The following is a 22,172-nucleotide window of genomic DNA, read 5'->3' on the forward strand; positions in this document are numbered from 1 at the left end:
GTTTCCGATCCGGGTCTCGGTGTCTATGTCCGGAGCTGGTCCACAGTGACACGACTATTCCCGGTGTGTAACCTGCGGAGTTTCTGATCAAGGTCTCCGTGTATATATCCGGAGCTGGTCCACATTGACACGACTGCTCCCGGTGTGTAACGTACGGAGTTTCCGATCCGGGTCTCGGTGTCTATGTCCGGAGCTGGTCTACATTGACACGACTGCTCCCGGAGTGTAACATGCGGAGTGTCTGATCCGAGTCTCCGTGTATATATCTGGAGCTGGTCTGCATTGACACGACTGCTCCCGGTGTGTAACGTGTGGAGTGTCTGATCCAGGTCTCCGTGTATATATCCGGAGCTGGTCCACATTGACACGACTACTCCCGGTGTGTAACGTGCGGAGTTTCTGATCCAGGTCTCCGTGTATATATCTCGAGCTGGTCTGCATTGACACGACTGCTCCCGGTGTGTAACGTGCGGAGTTTCTGATCCTGGTCTCCGTGTATATATCCGGAGCTGGTCTACATTGACACGACTGCTCCCGGTGTTTAACGAGCGGAGTTTCGGATCCGGGTCTCCGTGTATATATCCGGAGCTGCTCTACACTGACACGACTGCTCCCGGTGTGTAACGTACGGAGTTTCTGATCCGGGTCCGCGAGCATATAACCGGAGCTGGTCTACATTGACACGACTGCTCCCTGTGTGTAACGTGCAGAGTTTCTGATCCAGGTCTCCGTGTATATATCCGGAGCTGGTCTACACTGACACGACTGCTCCCGGAGTGTAACATGCGGAGTGTCTGATCCAGGTCTCCGTGTATATATCCGGAGCTGGTCTACACTGACACGACTGCTCCCGGTGTGTGACGTGCAAAGTTTCTGATCCGGGGCTCCGTTTATATATCCGGAGCTGGTCTGCACTGACACGACTGCTCCCGGTGTGTAACGTGCGGAGTTTCTGATCCGGGTCTCCGTGTATATATCCGGAGCTGGTCTACACTGACACAACTGCTCCCGGTGTGTAATGTGTGGAGTTTCTGATCCGGGTCTCCGTTTATATATCCGGAGCTGGTCTACACTGACACGACTGCTCCCGGTGTGTAACGTGCGGAGTTTCTGATCCGGGTCTCCGTTTATATATCCGGAGCTGGTCTACACTGACACGAATGCTCCCGGTGTGTAATGTGTGGAGTTTCTGATCCGGGTCTCCGTGTATATATCCGGAGCTGGTCTACACTGACACGACTGCTCCCGGTGTGTAACGTGTGGAGTTTCTGATCCGGGTCTCCGTGTATTTCTCTGGAGCTGGTCTACATTGACACGACTGCTCCCGGTGTGTAACGTGTGGAGTTTCTGATCCGGGTCTCCGTGTATTTCTCTGGAGCTGGTCTACATTGACACGACTGCTCCCGGTGTGTAACGTGTGGAGTTTCTGATCCGGGTCTCCGTGTATTTCTCTGGAGCTGGTCTACACTGACACGACTGCTCCTGGTGTGTAACGTACGGAGTTTCTGATCCGGGTCTCCGTGTATATATCTGGAGCTGGTCTGCACTGACACAACTGCTCCCGGTGTGTAACGTACGGAGTTTCTGATCCGGGTCTCCGTGTATATATCTGGAGCTGGTCTGCACTGACACGACTGCTCCCGGTGTGTTTCATGATGGGAGCTCTGACTACACCTCGCCATTGTCCAGTACCATTTGAGTGAGACCTCTCTCCCAATCCCCTCTCCTTTCTTTCACCTCTCTTCCCACCACTTCCCCACTCACTTCCCCCACCTCCACTTCTCCCTGGCCCTTCTCTACCGCCCTCTCTCCCTCACTCTCTCCTCCATCGCTCCAACTCACCCTATTCTCTGTCATCCTCTCTCCCTCTAACTCTCGCTCTCACTCTCTTCCTCACTCTCACCCTCTCAATCTCGCCCTTACTCTCTTCCTCACTCTCACCCACTCTCTCCCTCACTCTCTCCCCCCTCTCTCTCTCCCTCACTTCTCCCTCTCTCTCTATCCTCTCCCTCCCTCTCTCCCCCCCTCACTCTCTCCCCCCTCTCCCTCCCTCTCAATCACTACATCTCTCTCGCTCCTCTCCCCCCCCACACTCCCCCTCGCTCTCTCCGTCCTCTCTCCCTCTCTGCCTCTCTTCCCTCTGTGTCTCTCCCTCTCAGTCACTCTCCCCCCTCTGTCACGCTCCCCCCTGCCTCCCTCCACCTCTGCCACTCTCCACCTCTGCCACTCTCCCCCTCTGCCACTCTCCCCGTCTGCCACTCTCCCCGTCTGCCACTCTCCCCGTCTGTCCCTTTCCCCGTCTGTCCCTTTCCCCGTCTGTCCCTTTCCCCCTCTGTCCCTTTCCCCCTCTGTCCCTTTCCCCCTCTGTCACTGTCTCCCCCTCAGTCACTGTCTCCCCCTCAGTCACTGTCTCCCCCTCTGTCACTCTCCCCCTCTGTCACTCTCCGCCTCTGCCTCTCTCCCCCTCTCTCACTCTCCCCCTCTGTCTCTCTCCCCATCTGTCACTCTCCCCCTCTGCCTCTCTCCCCACTCTGTCGCTCTCCCCACTCTGTCGCTCTCTCCACTCTGTCGCTCTCCCCACTCTCCCTCCCCCTCAATCACTCCATCTCTCTCGCTCCTCTCCCCCCCCCCACTCTCTCCCTCGCTCTCTCCGTCCTCTCTCCCTCTCTGCCTCTCTCCCTCTCCTCCTCTCTCCCCCTCTGTCTCTCTCCCCCTCTGTCTCTCTCCCCCTCTGTCTCTCTCCCCCTCTGTCACTCTCCTCCTATGTCACTCTCCACCTCTGTCAGTCTCCCCCTCTCTCGCTCTCCCCCTCTCTCGCTCTCCCCCTCTCTCGCTCTCCCCCTCTGCCGCTCTCCCCCTCTGCCCCTCTCCCCCTCTGCCGCTCTCCCCCTCTGCCGCTCTCTCCCCCCTCTGCCGCTCTCTCCCCCCTCTGCCGCTCTCTCCCCCCTCTGCCGCTCTCTCCCCCCTCTGCCGCTCTCTCCCCCCTCTGTCGCTCTCTCCCCCCTCTGTCACTCTTTCCCCCTCTGTCTCTCTGGTGTCCTCTCAGATGTGTGCCGATTACAGGTAGCTTTTGTCAATCCCTGCAATTATTTCCCCTCATTGAACATCATGGCCAGAGGGAGATTCCTGTGTTTCTGACTTTCTGTTCTGATTCCAGGTGGTGAAGGAAATGTTGGACCAAACCAGCAGTGGTGGTTTCTGTTCCAATGATAACCTGGTGCATACGACTCTCAACACATTGCCATTCGGAGGGGTTGGTAAGTGTTTCCATCAAGGGACTGAGACACAGAGCAGGAAAGGCCCAGGCTCCATCCTGGTCTGTACCCCACACAGAGAGCAGGAAAGGTCCAGGCTCCATCCCAGCCTGTATTCACACAGAGAGCAGGAAAGGCCCAGGCTCCATCCTGGCCTGTATCCCACACAGAGAGCAGGAAAGGCCCAAGCTCCATCCCCAGCCTGTGTCCAGCAGGAAAGGCCCAGGCTCCATCCCTGGCCTGTGTCCAGCAGGAAAGGCCCAGGCTCCATCCCAGCCTGTGTCCCACACACAGAGCAGGAAAGGCCCAAGCTCCATCCCTGGCCTGTGTCCAGCAGGAAAGGCCCAGGCTCCATCCCACCCTGTGTCCCACACAGAGAGCAGGAAAGGCCCAAGCTCCATCCCCAGCCTGTGTCCAGCAGGAAAGACCCAGGCTCCATCCCAGCCTGTGTCCCACACAGAGAGCAGGAAAGGCCCAGGCTCCATCCCAGCCTGTGTCCCACACAGAGAGCAGGAAAGGCCCAAGCTCCATCCCCAGCCTGTGTCCAGCAGGAAAGGCCCAGGCTCCATCCCCAGCCTGTGTCCAGCAGGAAAGGCCCAGGCTCCATCCCCGGCCTGTGCCCAGCAGGAAAGGCCCAAGCTCCATCCCCGGCCTGTGTCCAGCAGGAAAGGCCCAGGCTCCATCCCCGGCCTGTGTCCAGCCGGAAATGTCCAGGCTCCATCCCCGGCCTGTGTCCAGCTGGAAAGGCCCAGGCTCCATCCCTGGCCTGTGTCCAGCAGGAAAGGCCCAGGCTCGAGCCCCGGCCTGTGTCCAGCAGGAAAGGCCCAGGCTCGAGCCCCAGCCTGGGATCAGATCTAACAGCTTCAAACTGGGCATCCATGAGGCAGCAGCAGAATCACATTCCATTGCAATCTGTAACCTCACGAACTGACAGACATTTACCCAGTGGGGTGGGTGTGAATGATCCCATGGCCATGACTGGAAGAGGAGTGGGAGATGGAATTCCCCCCAGTGTCCGAAGGCCGATATTTATTCATCAACCAGCATCAATAAAGGTAACGCATCATCTTGCCATTATCACACTGCTGTTTGTGGGAGCTTACTGTGCGCAAAATGGCTGCTGGCTTTCTCCTCCATAGTTGGTACCCTTCCAGACAGACTGAAGGTGATAGAGACAGGAAAGGTGTCTGGGCAGGTGAATGGGAGGATAGGAAGGTAGACCTGCATTTATATAACAACTTTCACAGCCACCGGACATCTTAAAGTGCTTTGTAGACAGTGAATTGCTTGTGAAGTTTTTTTTATTCATTCATGGGATGTGGGCGTCACTGGTCAGGCCAGCATTTATTGTCCATCCCTAATTGCCCTTGAGGAGGTGGTGGTGAGCTGCCTTCTTGAACCGCTGCAGTCCATGTGAGGTAGGTACATCCACAGTGCTGTTAGGAAGGGAGTTCCAGGATTTTGACCCAGCAACAGTGAAGGAACGGCGACATAGTTCCAAGTCAGGATGGTGTGTGACTTGGAGGGGAACTTGCAGGTGGTGGTGTTCCCATGCGTCTGCTGTCCTTGTCCTTCTAGTTGGTGGAGGTCGCGGGTTTGGAAGGTGCTGTCAAAGGAGCCTTGGTGCATTGCTGCAGTGCATCTTGTAGATGGTACACACTGCTGCCACTGTGTGTCGGTGGTGGAGGGAGTGAATGTTTGTAGATGGGGTGTCAGTCAAGCAGGCTGCTTTGCTCTGGATGGTGTTGAGCTTCTTGAGTGTTGTTGGAGCTGCACCCATCCAGGCAAGTGGAGAGTATTCCATCACAGTCCTGACTTGTGCCATGTAGATGGTGGACAGGCTTTGGGGAGTCAGGAGGTGAGTTACTCGCTGCAGGATTCCTAGCCTCTGACCTGCTCTTGTAGCCATGGTATTTATATGGCTACTCCAGTTCAGTTTCTGGTCAATGGTAACCCCTAGGATGTTGATAGTGGGGGATTCAGCGATGGTAATGCCATTGAATGTCAAGGGGAGATGGTTAGATTCTCTCTTGTTGGAGAAGGTCATTGCCTGGCACTTGTGTAGTTCGAATGTTACTTGCCTCTTATCAGCCCAAGCCTGGATATTGTCCAGGTCTTGCTGGATTTCTACATGGACTGCTTCAGTATTTGAGGAGTCACGAATGGTGCTGAACATTGTGCAATCATCAGCGAACATCCCCACTTCTGACCTTATGATTGAAGGAAGGTCATTGATGAAGCAGCTGAAGATGGTTGGGCCTAGGACACGACCCTGAGGAACACCTGCAGTGATGTCCTGGAGCTCAGATGATTGAACTCCAACAACCACAACCATCTTCCTTTGCACTAGGTATGACTCCAACCAGCGGAGGGTTTTCCCCCGATTCCCATTGACCTCAGTTTTACTAGTGCTCATTAATGCCAGACTCGGTCAAATGCTGCCTTGATGTCAAGGACAGTCACTCTCACCTCACCTCTCTTGTCCATGTTTGAACCAAGGCTGTAATGAGGTCAGGAACGGGGTGACCCTGGCGGAACCCAAACTGAGTGTCACTGAGCAGGTTATTGCTAAGCAATTGCTGCTTGATGACACTGTTGATGACACCTTCCATCAAGTGCAGTCATTGTTATGATGTAAGAAATGTTGCAGCCAATTTGTGCACAGCAAGATCCCACAATCAGCAATGTGAGAATAAACAGATCGTCTGTCTAACTGATGTTAGTTGAGGGATAAATATTATCCCAGGAAACTGGGGAGAAATCACCCTTCCCCAGCTCTTTGAACAGCACTCCCTTGGTACTGACCCTCCAACAGTGCAGCACTTCCTCAGTACTGACCCTCCGACAGTGCGGCACTCCCTCAGTACTGACCCTCTGACAGTGCGGCACTCCCTCAGTACTGACCCTCTGACAGTGCGGCACTCCCTCAGTACTGACCCTCTGACAGTGCGGCACTCCCTCAGTACTGACCCTCTGACAGTGCAGCACTCCCTCCGTACTGACCCTCCAACAGTGCAGCACTTCCTCAGTACTGACCCTCCGACAGTGCGGCACTCCCTCAGTACTGACCCTCTGACAGTGCGGCACTCCCTCAGTACTGACCCTCTGACAGTGCGGCACTCCCTCAGTACTGACCCTCCGACAGTGCAGCACTCCCTCCGTACTGACCCTCCAACAGTGCAGCACTCCCTCCGTACTGACCCTCCAACAGTGCAGCACTCCCTCCGTGCTGACCCTCCAACAGTGCAGCACTTCCTCAGTACTGACCCTCCGACAGTGCGGCACTCCCTCAGTACTGACCCTCCGACAGTGCGGCACTCCCTCAGTACTGACCCTCCGACAGTGCGGCACTCCCTCAGTACTGACCCTCCGACAGTGCGGCACTCCCTCAGTACTGACCCTCCGACAGTGCAGCACTCCCTCAGTACTGACACTCCGACAGTGCAGCACTCCCTTCATACTGACCCTCCAACAGTGCAGCACTCCCTCCGTACTGACCCTCCAACAGTGCAGCACTTCCTCAGTACTGACCCTCCGACAGTGCGGCACTTCCTCAGTACTGACCCTCCAACAGTGCGGCATTCCCTCTGTGCTGACCATCCGACAGTGTGGAACTCGCTCAATACTGACCCTCCAACAGTGCGGCACTCCCTCAGTACTGACCCTCTGACAGTGCAGCACTGCCTCAGTACTGACCCTCCGACAGTGCAGCACTCCCTCAGTACTGACCCTCTGACAGTGCGGCACTCCCTCAGTACTGACCCTCTGACAGTACAGCACTGCCTCAGTACTGACCCTCCGACAGTGCAGCACTGCCTCAGTACTGACCCTCCGACTGTGCAGTGCTCCCTCAGTACTGACCCTCTGACAGTGCGGCACTCCCTCAGTACTGACCCTCTGACAGTGCGGCACTCCCTCAGTACTGACCCTCTGACAGTGCAGCACTGCCTCAGTACTGACCCTCTGACAGTGCAGCACTCCTTCAGTACTGACCCTCCGACAGTGCAACACTCCCTCAGTACTGACCCTCCGACAGTGCAGCACTCCCTCAGTACTGACCCTCTGACAGTGCAGCACTCCTTCAGTACTGACCCTCTGACAGTGCAGTGCTCCCTCAGTACTGACCCTCCGACAGTGCAGCACTCCCTCAGTACTGACCCTCTGACAGTGCAGTGCTCCCTCAGTACTGACCCTCCGACAGTGCGGCGCTCCCTCAGTACTGACCCTCTGACAGTGCAGCACTCCCTCAGTACTGACCCTCTGACAGTGCAGCACTCCCTCAATACTGACCATCTGACAGTGCAGTGCACCCTCAGTACTGACCCTCTGACAGTGCAGCACTCTTTCAGTACTGACCCTCCGACAGTGCAGCACTCCCTCAGTACTGACCCTCCGACAGTGCAGCACTCCCTCAGTACTGACCCTCCGACAGTGCAGCACTGCCTCAGTACTGACCCTCCGACAGTGCGGCACTCCCTCAGTACTGACCCTCTGACAGTGCAGCACTCCTTCAGTACTGACCCTCTGACAGTGCAGCGCTCCCTCAGTACTGACCCTGCGACAGTGCAGTGCTCCCTCAGTACTGACCCTCTGACAGTGCAGCACTCCCTCAGTACTGACCCTCCGACAGTGCAGCACTCCCTCAGTACTGACCCTCCGACAGTGCAGCACTCCCTCAGTACTGACCCTCCGACAGTGCAGCACTGCCTCAGTACTGACCCTCCGACAGTGCGGCACTCCCTCAGTACTGACTCTCCGACAGTGCGGCACTCCCTCAGTACTAACCCTCTGACACTCCCTCAGTAGTAGTTCTGAACCCTTGTGATTCAGTGGTGGGTGGGCTCCCTATTTACTGCTGACTGACACACAAACTGCGTGGGTGGGTGTTTTACTTGGTTTCTTTGGGAATGTTGGCAGGTTTCAGTGGGATCGGCATGTATCACGGCAAATTCACTTTCGACACCTTCTCGCACAAACGAGCCTGTTTACTGAAGAATCCAGGAATGGAAAAAATTAACAGCACTCGATACCCTCCCTATAATGAACAGAAACTCAACTGGTTTCTGTGGGCCTCTGCTATCAAACGGAGAGACTGTAACTGTCAGCTGATATAAACCTGATCGAACTGTCAGCTGATATAAACCTGATCGAACTGTCAGCTGATATAAACCTGATCGAACTGTCAGCTGATATAAACCTGATCGAACTGTCAGCTGATATAAACCTCTTTCCTGATTCAATCTGGAGAATGTGTTCATTCGAATTCTGTTCAGCGTCAGTACCTGTTATTGCATTAAAGACCTGTTTTATTGTGTTAATATCGGTTACATTCTCATCTCTCCACCTCAAAATGGAACTGCATCCTCTCATCCTGTTTCACCCTCCAGTCCAGTTAGTACTTCACTCCAGATCAGTTGCACAGCAAGACTCCACGCTTTGTAACTGTCTCGAAAGACTTTGTATTGTTGCTGTTGTTTTGTTAACTGTTGTTGTTGTTCTGTTTAAAAGGCTGTGTTCATTGTACAATTCTCAATGACTTGTTGATCTGTTGCCCATCCTCAGAAGTTTCTTTGTTTTATTAAACCCTGATTAAACGTATTTAATTGGACATTTGTGGATGTGCTTTTTTGAACAGACTGAAACTGATGTAAGTATATCTGGATATTATTGCACACTGCAGTGTTCGTATTATCTGTCAGACTGTCTAAATGAGACTAACTTTATTTTGGGTTGGAGGATCTGCTGTTGAGGTTAGAGAGTCATTGCAACACAGAGTCCCATTGGGTCCTTGCCTAATCACTGTCGAGTGATTCAGTCTATCCCTTTTCCTCCTTCATAGTGGTGGAAGCAGAGATTCACATTGATGTCATACACTTGCCCAAATCTTTCAATCTGTGCCCTCTAATCCTTATAACATCAGTTAATGGGAAAAGCTTTTCTTTGTCTACATTACCCATACCTGTCATAACCCTGCACACCTCAATCAAATCTCCCCTCAATCTCCTTTGCTCCCAGGGAGAACAAATCCCAATTTCTACAACCCAACCTTTTAGCAAAAATCGCTCATCCCTGGAACCATTCTGGTAAATCTCCTCTGCACCCTCTCAAGGACCAGCACTGTGAGGAGAACGAGCAGCCCCGACTTATACTCATGTGAATCTATCCATTCCCCATCCCTGCACTCACTGGAAAATGGAGGAATGGGAGATGGAACCAGGAGTGTGAAACATGATTCAATGAAAACAGGGCAGGCAGTCTGTGAGGCACTCTCAGGTTGATTTTCCACCGATGCTCTCTCAATTGTTCCATGTAACTCCCGTCTCTCCCTCTCTACATCAAAAACAATAGGGCAGTATTAGTAGGGGATTTTACCTAACCCAATATTAACTGGGATAGTTTTAGTGTGAACAAAGAACAGTACAGCACAGGAACAGGCCATTCGGCCCTCCAAGCCTGCGCCGATCTTGATGCCTGCCTAAACTAAAACCTCCTGCACTTCCGGGGCCCATATCCCTCTATTCCCATCCTATGAAAGGAATTGGCGGAGCAGAATTCTTGAGGTGCATTCAGGAGAACTTTTTTGCCCAGTCTGTAGCAAGTCCAACAAGAGAGGTTGCAGATTTAGACTTAGTTTTAGGAAATGAAGATGGGTGGCAGTGGGAGAGCATTTTGGTGATAGTGATCATAATTCAGTCAGCTTTAACATAATTATGGAAAAGGACAGAGATAGAACAGGAGTTAGAATTCTCAATTGGGGAAAGGCCAATTTTACTAAACTGAGGAGTGATTTAGTGAAAGTGGACTGGAAACAACTACTTGAAGGTAAATCAGTGTCAGAATAGTGGGAGGCATTCAAAGGGGAGATTCAAGGGGTTCAGAGTAAACATGTTCCCACAAAGAAAAAGGGTGGGATGACAAATCTAGAGCCCCATGGATGTCAAGGAGCTTACAGGGTAAGATAAGGCAGAAAATGAAAGCTTATGTCCGACACAGAGAACTCAATACTACAGAAAGCGGAGAGGAGTATAGAAATTGGAGGGGTGAAAGCAAAGAGAGGGCATGAAAGAATATTGGCAAGCAAAATCAAGGTGAACCCAAAGATATTTTATCAATACATTAAGAGTAAGAGGATAACTAAGGAGAGAGTCGGGCCCATAAAAGACCAAAAAGGTAACCAATGTGTAGGAGTGGGAAATTTGGTTATGGTTCTTAATGAATACTTTGTGTCTGTCTTCGTAAGAGAGGGACGATGCAGATATTGTAGTTAAGGAGGAGGAGTGTGAAATATTGGATGTGATAAACACAGGGAGAGAGGAAGTATTAATGGGATTAGCATCCTTGACAGTTGATAAATCACCAGGGCCAGATGAAATGTACCCCGGGCTGTTAAAAGAAGCAAGAGAGGAAATAGCAGAGGGTCTGACCATCATTTTCCAGTCCTCACTGGTTACAGGTGTGGTGCTGGAGGATTGGAGAACTGCTAACGTTGTACCTCTGTTTAAAAAGGGAGTGAAGGATAGACCGAATAATTACAGGCCAGTCAGTCTAACCTCAGTAGTGGGCAAATTATTGGAATCTATTCTGAGAGACAGGATAAACTGTCACTTAGAAAGGCACAGGTTAATCAAAGATAGTCAGTATGGATTTGTTGAGGGAAGATCTTGTTTGACCAACTTGATTGAATGTTTTGAACAGGTTACAAGGAAGATAGATGAGGGTAGTGCAGCTGATGTGGTACACAAGGATTTTAGTAAGGCTTGATAGACTGGTTAAAAAAATAAAATCCTATAGGATCCAGGAAAATGTAGTAAGGTGGCAAGAAACAAAGGGTAATTGTTGATGGGTGTTTTAGCGACTGGAGGGCTGTGATATATATATATATATATATATATATATATATAGGTAAATGTCGGGGCATGATCAAGAAGTTTGCAGACGATACAAAAATTAGGTGTGTGGTAGATAGCGAGGAGGATAGCTGTAGGCTGCAGGAAGATATTGATGGTCTGGTCAGATGGGCAGAAAAGTGGCAAATGGAATTCAACTTGGAGAAGTGTGAGGTGATGTATTTGGGGAGATCAAACAAGGCAAAGGAATACATGATTAATGAGAAAATACTGAGAAGTGTAGAGGAAGTGAGGGACCTTGGAGTAAATGTCCAAAGGTATAGCGGTAAATGATTTAGATCGAAGTGGCACAGTGGTTAGCACCGCAGCCTCACAGCTCCAGCGACCTGGGTTCAATTCTGGGTACTGCCTGTGTGGAGTTTGCAAGTTCTCCCTGTGACCGTGTGGGTTTTCACCGGGTGCTCCAATTTCCTCCCACAGCCAAAGACTTGCGGGTTGATGGGTAAATTGGCCATTGTAAATTGCCCCTAGTGTAGGTAGGTGGTAGGAGAATGGTGGGGATGTGGTAGGGAATATGGGATTAATGTAGGATTAGTATAAATGGGTGGTTATTGGTCAGCACAGACTCGGTGGGCCGAAGGGCCTGGTTTAGTGCTGTATCTCTCTATAACTCTATTAGCTTCAAGATAGTTATGGAAAAGGATAGGACTGGTCCTCAAGTTGAGGTCCTAAGTTGGGGGAAGGCTTATTTCGATGACATCAGACAGGAACTCTCAAAAATTGAATGGGAGAGGCTGTTTACAGGTAAAGGGACGTCTGGCAAGTGGGAGGCTTTTAAATAGAAAGAGTTTAGGGCCTGAATGTCCCTGTTAGATGGAAGGGCAAGGCTGGCAAGTTTAGGGAACCTTGGTTGATGAGGGATATTGGGGGTCTGGTCAGGACAAAGAAGGAGGCATATGTCAGGTATAGGCAGCTGTGATTGAGCGAGTCCCTCGAGGAGTATAGGGGATGTAGGACTACACTGAAGAAGGAAATTAGGAGGGCGAAAAGGGGCCATGAGATTTCCCTGGCAGATAAGATAAAGGAGAATCCTAAAAGATTTTATAAGTACATTAAGAGTAAAAGGGTAGCTAGGGAGCGAGTAGGTCCCCTTAAGGATCAGTGTGGTCATCTATGTGTGGAGCCACAGGAAATGGGCGAGGTCTTAAATGAAAACTTCTCGTCAGTATTTACTCTGGAGAAGGTCACGGAAGCTAGTGAGTTCACGGGAGGGAACAGTGATATCCTGGAGCATATCAACATTACAAAGGAGGTGGTGTTGGAGGTTTTGAAGCGCATTAAGGTGGATAAATCCCCAGGGCCTGACCAGGTGTATCCCAGGATGCTGTGGGAAGCAAGGGAGGAGATTGCTGGGGCCCTGGCAGAGATTTTTGTATCATCGTTAGCCACGGGTGAGGTACTGGAAGACTGGAGGATAGCTAATGTTGTGCCTTTATTTAAGAAGGGCAGCAGGGATAAGCCAGGGAACGACAGGCCTGTGAGCCTTACATCAGTGGTAGGAAAGTTATTGGAAGGGATTCTGAGAGACAGGATTGAAATGCATCTGGAAAGGCAAGGTCTGATTAGGGATAGTCAGTGGACTTGCGTGGGAAATCATGTCTCACGAATTTGATTGAGTTTTTCGAGGAGGTGACCAAGAGGATTGACGAGGGCAGGGCGATGGACGTTGTCTACATGGACTTTAGAATATTACCCCTCCCCCGGAGCCCAGACTAGAATATTACCTCTCCCCCGGAGCCCAGACTAGAATATTACCCCACTCCCCCGGAGCCCAGACTAGAATATTACCCCTCCCCCGGAGCCCAGACTAGAATATTACCCCACTCCCCCGGAGCCCACACTAGAATATTACCCCTCCCCCGGAGCCCAGACTAGAATATTACCCCTCCCCGGAGCCCTGACTAGAATATTACCCCTCTCCCGGGGCCCTGACTAGAATATTACCCCTCTCCCGGAGCCCTGACTAGAATATTACCCCTCTCCCGGAGCCCTGACTAGAATATTACCCCTTTCCCCCGGAGCCCAGACTAGAATATTACCCCTCTCCCGGGGCCCTGACTAGAATATTACCCCTCTCCCGGAGCCCTGACTAGAATATTACCCCTCTCCCGGAGCCCTGACTAGAATATTACCCCTCTCCCGGAGCCCTGACTAGAATATTACCCCTTTCCCCCGCAGCCCAGACTAGAATATTACTCCTCTCCCCCGGGGCCCTGACTAGAATATTACCCCTCTCCCGGAGCCCTGATTAGAATATTACCCCTCTCCCGGGGCCGTGACTAGAATATTACCCCTTTCCCCCGGAGCCCAGACTAGAATATTATCCCTCCCCCGGGGCCGTGACTAGAATATTACCCCTTTCCCCCGCAGCCCTGACTAGAATATTACCCCTCTCCCCCGGAGCCCAGACTAGAATATTACCCCTCCCCCGGGGCCCCGACTAGAATATTACCCCTCTCCCGGAGCCCTGACTAGAATATTACCCTCTCCCCGGGGCCCTGACTAGAATATTACCCCTTTCCCCCGGAGCACAGACTAGAATATTACCCCTCTCCCGGGGCCGTGACTAGAATATTACCCCTTTCCCCCGGAGCCCAGACTAGAATATTACCCCTCCCCCGGGGCTGTGACTAGAATATTACCCTTTTCCCCAGCAGCCCAGACTAGAATATTACCCCTCTCCCCCGGGGCCCTGACTAGAATATTACCCCTCTCCCGGAGCCCTGACCAGAATATTACCCCTCTCCCGGAGCCCTGACTAGAATATTACCCCTCTCCCGGGGCCGTGACTAGAATATTACCCCTTTCCCCAGGAGCACAGACTAGAATATTACCTCTCCCCCGGGGCCCTGACTTGAATATTGCCCCTCTCTCGGAGCCCTGACTAGAATATTACCCCTCTCCCGGAGCCCTGACTAGAATATTACCCCTTTCCCCCGCAGCCCAGACTAGAATATTACCCCTCTCCCCCGGGGCCCTGACTAGAATATTACCCCTCTCCCGGAGCCCTGACTAGAATATTACCCCTCTCCCGGGGCCGTGACTAGAATATTACCCCTTTCCCCCGGAGCCCAGACTAGAATATTACCCCTCCCCCGGGGCCGTGACTAGAATATTACCCCTTTCCCCCGCAGCCCTGACTAGAATATTACCCCTCTCCCCCAGAGCCCAGACTAGAATATTACCCCTCCCCCGGGGCCCAGACTAGAATATTACCCCTCTCCCGGAGCCCTGACTAGAATATTACCCCTCTCCCCGGGGCCCTGACTAGAATATTACCCCTTTCCGCCAGAGCACAGACTAGAATATTACCCCTCTCCCGGGGCCGTGACTAGAATATTACCCTTTTCCCCCGGAGCCCAGACTAGAACATTACCCCTCCTCCGGGGCCGTGACTAGAATATTACCCCTTTCCCCCACAGCCCAGACTAGAATATTACCCCTCTCCCCCGGGGCCCTGACGAGAATATTACCCCTCCCCGGAGCACAGACTAGAATATTACCCCTCTCCCGGAGCCCTGACTAGAATATTACCCCTTTCCCCCGGAGCACAGACTAGAATATTACCCCTCTCCCGGAGCCCTGACTAGAATATTACCCCTCTCCCCCGGAGCCCAGACTAGAATATTACTCCTCTCCACCGGAGCCCAGACTAGAATATTACCCCTCTCCCCCGGAGCCCAGACTAGTATATTACACCTCTCCCCCGGGGCCCAGACTAGAATATTACCCCTCCCCGGAGCCATGACTAGAATATTACCCCTCTCCCGGAGCCCTGACTAGAATATTACCCCTCTCCCGGAGCCCTGACTAGAATATTACCCCTCTCCCGGAGCCCTGACTAGAATATTACCCCTCTCCCGGGGCCGTGACTAGAATATTACCCCTCTCCCGGAGCCCTGACTAGAATATTACCCTCTCCCCCGGAGCCCAGACTAGAATATTACCCCTCCCCCGGGGCCCAGACTAGAATATTACCCCTCTCCCGGAGCCCTGACTAGAATATTACCCTCTCCCCGGGGCCCTGACTAGAATATTACCCCTCCCCCGGAGCACAGACGAGAATATTACCCCTCTCCCGGAGCCCAGATAGAATATTACCCCTCCCCCGGGGCTGTGACTAGAATATTACCCCTTTCCCCCGCAGCCCAGACTAGACTATTACCCCTCTCCCCCGGGGCCCTGACTAGAATATTACCCCTCTCCCGGAGCCCTGACTAGAATATTACCCCTCTCCCGGAGCCCTGACTAGAATATTACCCCTCTCCCGGAGCCCTGACTAGAATATTACCCCTTTCCCCCGCAGCCCAGACGAGAATATTACCCCTCTCCCGGAGTCCTGACTAGAATATTACCCCTCTCCCAGGGCCGTGACTAGAATATTACCCCTTTCCCCCGGAGCCCAGACTAGAATATTACCCCTCCCCCGGGGCCGTGACTAGAATATTACCCCTTTCCCCCGCAGCCCTGACTAGAATATTACCCCTCTCCCCCAGAGCCCAGACTAGAATATTACCCCTCCCCCGGAGCCCAGACGAGAATATTACCCCTCTCCCGGAGCCCTGACTAGAATATTACCCCTCTCCCCGGGGCCCTGACGAGAATATTACCCCTTTCCGCCGGAGCACAGACTAGAATATTACCCCTCTCCCGGGGCCGTGACTAGAATATTACCCCTTTCCCCCGCAGCCCTGACTAGAATATTACCCCTCTCCCCCAGAGCCCAGACTAGAATATTACACCTCTCCCGGAGCCCTGACTAGAATATTACCCCTCCCCCGGAGCCCAGACTAGAATATTACCCCTCTCCCGGAGCCCAGACTAGAATATTACCCCTCCCCCCGGGGCCCAGACTAGAATATTACCCCTCCCCCTGAGCCCAGACTAGAATATTACAACTTTCCCCCGGAGCCCAGACAAGAATACTACCCCTCCCCCGGGGCCGTGACTAAAATATTACCCCTTTCCCCCACAGCCCAGACTAGAATATTACCCCTCTCCCGGAGCCCTGACTAGAATATTACCCCTCTCCCCCGGGGCCCTGACGAGAATATTACCCCTCCCCGGAGCCCTGACTAGAATATTACCCCTTTCCCCCGGAGCCCAGACTAGAATATTACCCCTCTCCCGGAGCCCTGACTAGAATATTACCCCTCTCCCCCGGAGCCCAGACTAGAATATTACACCTCTCCCCCGGGGCCCAGACTAGAATATTACCCCTCCCCGGAGCCATGACTAGAATATTACCCCTCCCCTGGGGCCCAGACTAGAATATTACCCCTCTCCCGGGGCCGTGACTAGAATATTACCCCTCCCCCCGGGCCCAGACAAGAATATTACCCCTCTCCCGGAGCTCAGACTAGAATATTACCCCTCTCCCGGAGCCCTGACTAGAATATTAACCCTCTCCCGGAGCCCAGACTAGAATATTACCCCTCTCCCGGAGCCCTGACTAGAATATTACCCCTCTCCCGGGGCCCAGACTAGAATATTACCCCTCCCCCTGGGCCCAGACTAGAATATTACCCCTCTCCCGGAGCCCTGACTATAATATTACCCCTCTCCCGGAGCCCTGACTAGAATATTACCCCCCTCCCCCGGAGCCCACACTAGAATATTACCCCCCTCCCCCGGAGCCCTGACTAGAATATTACCCTCTCCCCCGGAGCCCAGACTAGAATATTACCCCTCCCCCGGAGCCCTGACTAGAATATTACCCTCTCCCCGGGGCCCTGACTAGAATATTACCCCTCCCCCGGAGCACAGACGAGAATATTACCCCTCTCCCGGAGCCCAGATAGAATATTACCCCTCCCCCGGGGCTGTGACTAGAATATTACCCCTTTCCCCCGCAGCCCAGACTAGACTATTACCCCTCTCCCCCGGGGCCCTGACTAGAATATTACCCCTCTCCCGGAGCCCTGACTAGAATATTACCCCTCTCCCGGAGCCCTGACTAGAATATTACCCCTCTCCCGGAGCCCTGACTAGAATATTACCCCTTTCCCCCGCAGCCCAGACGAGAATATTACCCCTCTCCCGGAGTCCTGACTAGAATATTACCCCTCTCCCGGGGCCGTGACTAGAATATTACCCCTTTCCCCCGGAGCCCAGACTAGAATATTACCCCTCCCCCGGGGCCGTGACTAGAATATTACCCCTTTCCCCCGCAGCCCTGACTAGAATATTACCCCTCTCCCCCAGAGCCCAGACTAGAATATTACCCCTCCCCCGGAGCCCAGACGAGAATATTACCCCTCCCCCGGGGCCCAGACTAGAATATTACCCCTCTCCCGGAGCCCTGACTAGAATATTACCCCTCTCCCCGGGGCCCTGACGAGAATATTACCCCTTTCCGCCGGAGCACAGACTAGAATATTACCCCTCTCCCGGGGCCGTGACTAGAATATTACCCCTTTCCCCCGCAGCCCTGACTAGAATATTACCCCTCTCCCCCAGAGCCCAGACTAGAATATTACACCTCTCCCGGAGCCCTGACTAGAATATTACCCCTCTCCCGGAGCCCTGACTAGAATATTACCCCTCTCCCCGGGGCCCTGACGAGAATATTACCCCTTTCCGCCGGAGCACAGACTAGAATATTACCCCTCTCCCGGGGCCGTGACTAGAATATTACCCCTTTCCCCCGGAGCCCAGACTAGAATATTACCCCTCTCCCGGAGCCCAGACTAGAATATTACCCCTCCCCCCGGGGCCCAGACTAGAATATTACCCCTCCCCCTGAGCCCAGACTAGAATATTACAACTTTCCCCCGGAGCCCAGACAAGAATACTACCCCTCCCCCGGGGCCGTGACTAAAATATTACCCCTTTCCCCCACAGCCCAGACTAGAATATTACCCCTCTCCCGGAGCCCTGACTAGAATATTACCCCTCTCCCCCGGGGCCCTGACGAGAATATTACCCCTCCCCGGAGCCCTGACTAGAATATTACCCCTTTCCCCCGGAGCCCAGACTAGAATATTACCCCTCTCCCGGAGCCCTGACTAGAATATTACCCCTCTCCCCCGGAGCCCAGACTAGAATATTACACCTCTCCCCCGGGTGCCAGACTAGAATATTACCCCTCCCCGGAGCCATGACTAGAATATTACCCCTCCCCCGGGGCCCAGACTAGAATATTACCCCTCTCCCGGGGCCGTGACTAGAATATTACCCCTCTCCCGGAGCCCAGACTAGAATATTACCCCTCTCCCGGAGCCCTGACTAGAATATTACCCCTCTCCCGGAGCCCTGACTAGAATATTACCCCTCTCCCCCCGGGCCCACACTCGAATATTACCCCTCCCCCGGGGCCCAGACTAGAATATTACCCCTCCCCCTGGGCCCAGACTAGAATATTACCCCTCTCCCGGAGCCCTGACTAGAATATTACCCCTCTCCCGGAGCCCTGACTAGAATATTACCCCCCTCCCCCGGAGCCCACACTAGAATATTACCCCCCTCCCCCGGAGCCCACACTAGAATATTACCCCTCTCCCGGAGCCCTGACTAGAATATTACCCCCCTCCCCCGGAGCCCACACTAGAACATAGAACATAGAACATAGAAAAATACAGCACAGAACAGGACCTTCGGCCCACGATGTTGTGCCGATCCTTTGTCCTCTGTCAAGGACAATTTAATCTATACCCCATCATTCTCCTTTATCCATATACCTATCTAAAAGCCGTTTGAAAGTCCCTAAAGTTTCTGACTCAACAACTTCCCCAGGCAAGGCATTCCATGCCCCGACCACTCTCTGGGTAAAGAACCTTCCCCTGACATCCCCCTTATATCTCCCACCCTTCACTTTAAATTTATGACCCCTTGTAACGCTTTGCTCCACCCGGGGAAAAAGTTTCTGACTGTCTACCCTATCTATTCCCCTGATCATCTTATAAACCTCTATCATGTCACCCCTCATCCTTCTCCGTTCTAATGAGAAGAGGCCTAGAATGTTCAGCCTTTCCTCGTAAGACTTATTCTCCATTCCAGGCAACATCCTGGTAAATCTCCTCTGCACCCTCTCCAAGGCTTCCACATCCTTCCTAAAATGAGGCGACCAGAACTGCACACAGTACTCCAAATGAGGCCTTACCAAGGTCCTGTACAGCTGCATCATCACCTCACGGCTCTTAAATTCAATCCCTCTGCTAATGAACGCTAACACCCCATATGCCTTCTTCACAGCCCTATCCACTTGAGTTGCAACTTTCAACGATCTATGCACATAGACCCCAAGGTCTCTCTGCTCCTCCACATGCCCAAGAACCCTACCGTTAACCCAGTATTTTGCATTCGTGTTTGTCCTTCCAAAATGGACGACCTCACACTTTTCAGGGTTAAACTCCATCTGCCACTTTTCAGCCCAGCACTGCAACCTATCCAAGTCCCTTTGCAGACGACAATAGCCCTCCTCGGTATCCACAACTCCACCAACCTTTGTATCATCTGCAAATTTACTGACCCACCCTTCGACTTCCTCATCCAAGTCGTTAATAAAAATCACAAACAGGAGAGGACCCAGAACTGATCCCTGTGGCACGCCACTGGTAACTGGGCTCCAGGCTGAGTATTTACCATCTAAGACCACTCTCTGCCTTCTATCAGTTAGCCAATTCTTAATCCAACTGGCCACATTCCCCACTATCCCATGCCTCCTGACTTTCTCCATAAGTCTACCATGGGGGACCTTATCAAATGCCTTACTAAAATCCATGTACACCACATCCACTGGTTTACCCTCATCCACTTGCTTGGTCACCTGCTCAAAGAATTCAATCAGGCTTGTGAGGCAAGACCTACCCCTCACAAAACCGTGCTGACTGTCCCGAATCAAGCAGTGTCTTTCCAGATGCTCAGAAATCCTATCCCTCAGCACCTTTTCCATCAACTTGCCTACCACCGAAGTAAGACTAACTGGCCTGTAATTCCCAGGGTTGTTCCTATTCCCTTTCTTGAACAGGGGCACAACATTTGCCACCCTCCAATCACCTGGTACCACCCCCGTCAACAGAGAAGATGAAAAGATCATTGCCAGCGGCTCTGCAATTTCATCCCTTGCTTCCCATAACATCCTTGGATATACCCCGTCAGGCCCGGAAGACTTGTCTATCTTCAAGTTATTCAAAAACCCCAACACATCTTCCCTCCTAACGAGCACTTCCTCGAGCTTACCAGTCTGTTTCACACCGTCCTCTTCAGTAATACACCCCTTCTCATTCGTAAATACCGAAGAGAAGTACTCATTCAAAACCTCACTTATCTCTTCCGGCTCAACACACAGTCTCCCGCTATTGTCCTTGACCGGACCTACGGTCCCCCTAGTCATCCTCATATTTCTGACATACGCGTAAAAGGCCTTGGGGTTTTCTTTTATCCTACCCGCCAAGCATTTTTCATGCCCTCTCTTAGCTCTCCTAATCCCTTTCTTCAGATCCTTCCTGGCCATCTTGTATCCCTCCAGAGCTATGCCTGTGCCCTTTTTCCTCAACCTTATATACGCATCCTTCTTCTTCCTAACAAGACTCTCAACCTCTCTTGTCAACCACGGTTCCCTCACATGACCATCCCTTCCCTGTCTGACAGGGACATGCTTATCAATGGCCCCTACTATCTGCTCCTTGAAAAAGTTCCACATTTCGACCGTGCCCTTCCCTGCCAGCATATGCTCCCAACTTATGCTCCTCAGTTCCTGCCTGACAGCATCATATCTACCCTTCCCCCAATTGTAAACCTTGCCCTGTTGCACATACCTATCCCTCTCCATTACCACAGTGAATGCTACAGAATTGTGATCACTATCTCCAAAGTGCTCGCCCACCAACAGCTCTATCACTTGCCCTGGTTCATTACCTAGTACCAAATCCAATATTGCCTCCCCTCTGGTCGGGCAGTCTACATACTGAGTCAGAAAAGCTTCCTGGACATACTGCACAAACACTACCCCATCCAAACTATTCGATCTAAAGAGTTGCCAATCAATATTTGGGAAGTTGAAATCCCCCATAATTACTACCCTGTGACTTCTGCTCCTTTCCAAAATCTGTTTCCCAATCTGCTCTTCCACCTCCCTGCTGCTATTGGGGGGCCGATAGAAAACTCCCATCAAGGTGACTGCTCCTTTCCTGTTCCTGACCTCAACCCACAGTGCCTCAGTCGGCAGATCCTCCTCGAAAATTCTTTCAGCAGTTGTTACACTATTTCTAACTAACAATGCCACCCCCCCACCTCTTTTACCACCATTCCTAATTTTATGAAAACATCTATAACCAGGTACCTCCAAGAACCATTCCTCCCCCTCACCTAGAATATTACCCCTCCCCCGGAGCCATGACTAGAATATTACCCCTCTCCCGGGGCCCTGACTAGAATATTACCCCTCCCCCTGAGCCCACACTAGAATATTACCCCTCTCCCGGAGCCCTGACTAGAATATTACCCCTCCCCCGGAGCCATGACTAGAATATTACCCCTCCCCCGGGGCCCTGACTAGAATATTACCCCTCCCCCTGAGCCCACACTAGAATATTACCCCTCTCCTGGAGCCCTGACTAGAATATTACCCCTCCCCCCGGGCCCACACTAGAATATTACCCCTCCCCCCGGGCCCAGACTAGAATATTACCCCTCCCAGGGAGCCCAGACTAGAATATTCCCCCTCCCCCGGAGCCCACACTAGAATATTAACCCTCCCCCCGGGCCCACACTAGAATATTACCCCTCTCCCGGAGCCCTGACTAGAATATTACCCCTCGCCCCGGAGCCCAGACTAGAATATTACCCCTCCCCCGGAGCCCACACTAGAATATTACCCCTCCCCCCGGGCCCAGACTAGAATATTACCCCCTCCCCCGGAGCCCACACTAGAATATTACCCCTCCCCCTGAGCCCAGACTAGAATATTACCCCTCCCCAGGGGCCCTGACTAGAATATTACCCCTCCCCCCAGGCCCACACTAGAATATTACCCCTCCCCCCGGGCCCAGACTAGAATATTACCCCTCCC

At 52.5% G+C, this 22,172-nt stretch overlaps 1 protein-coding gene across 1 annotated transcript in view; it reads left to right on the plus strand.

The window, feature by feature from the left end:
* The window catches only part of LOC137385197 (aldehyde dehydrogenase family 3 member B1-like), a 195,388-nt gene that overhangs the window by 122,936 nt on the left and 50,280 nt on the right, over nt 1-22,172 (plus strand). Inside the window, exons 8-9 of the mRNA XM_068060185.1 lie at nt 3,158-3,257; nt 8,172-8,348. Of these exons, the coding sequence (XP_067916286.1) occupies nt 3,158-3,257; nt 8,172-8,348 (277 nt within the window). The remainder of the gene's footprint in view (nt 1-3,157; nt 3,258-8,171; nt 8,349-22,172) is intronic.

Source organism: Heterodontus francisci, chromosome 28, assembly GCF_036365525.1.
Source record: "Heterodontus francisci isolate sHetFra1 chromosome 28, sHetFra1.hap1, whole genome shotgun sequence".
Taxonomy (NCBI): domain Eukaryota; kingdom Metazoa; phylum Chordata; class Chondrichthyes; order Heterodontiformes; family Heterodontidae; genus Heterodontus; species Heterodontus francisci.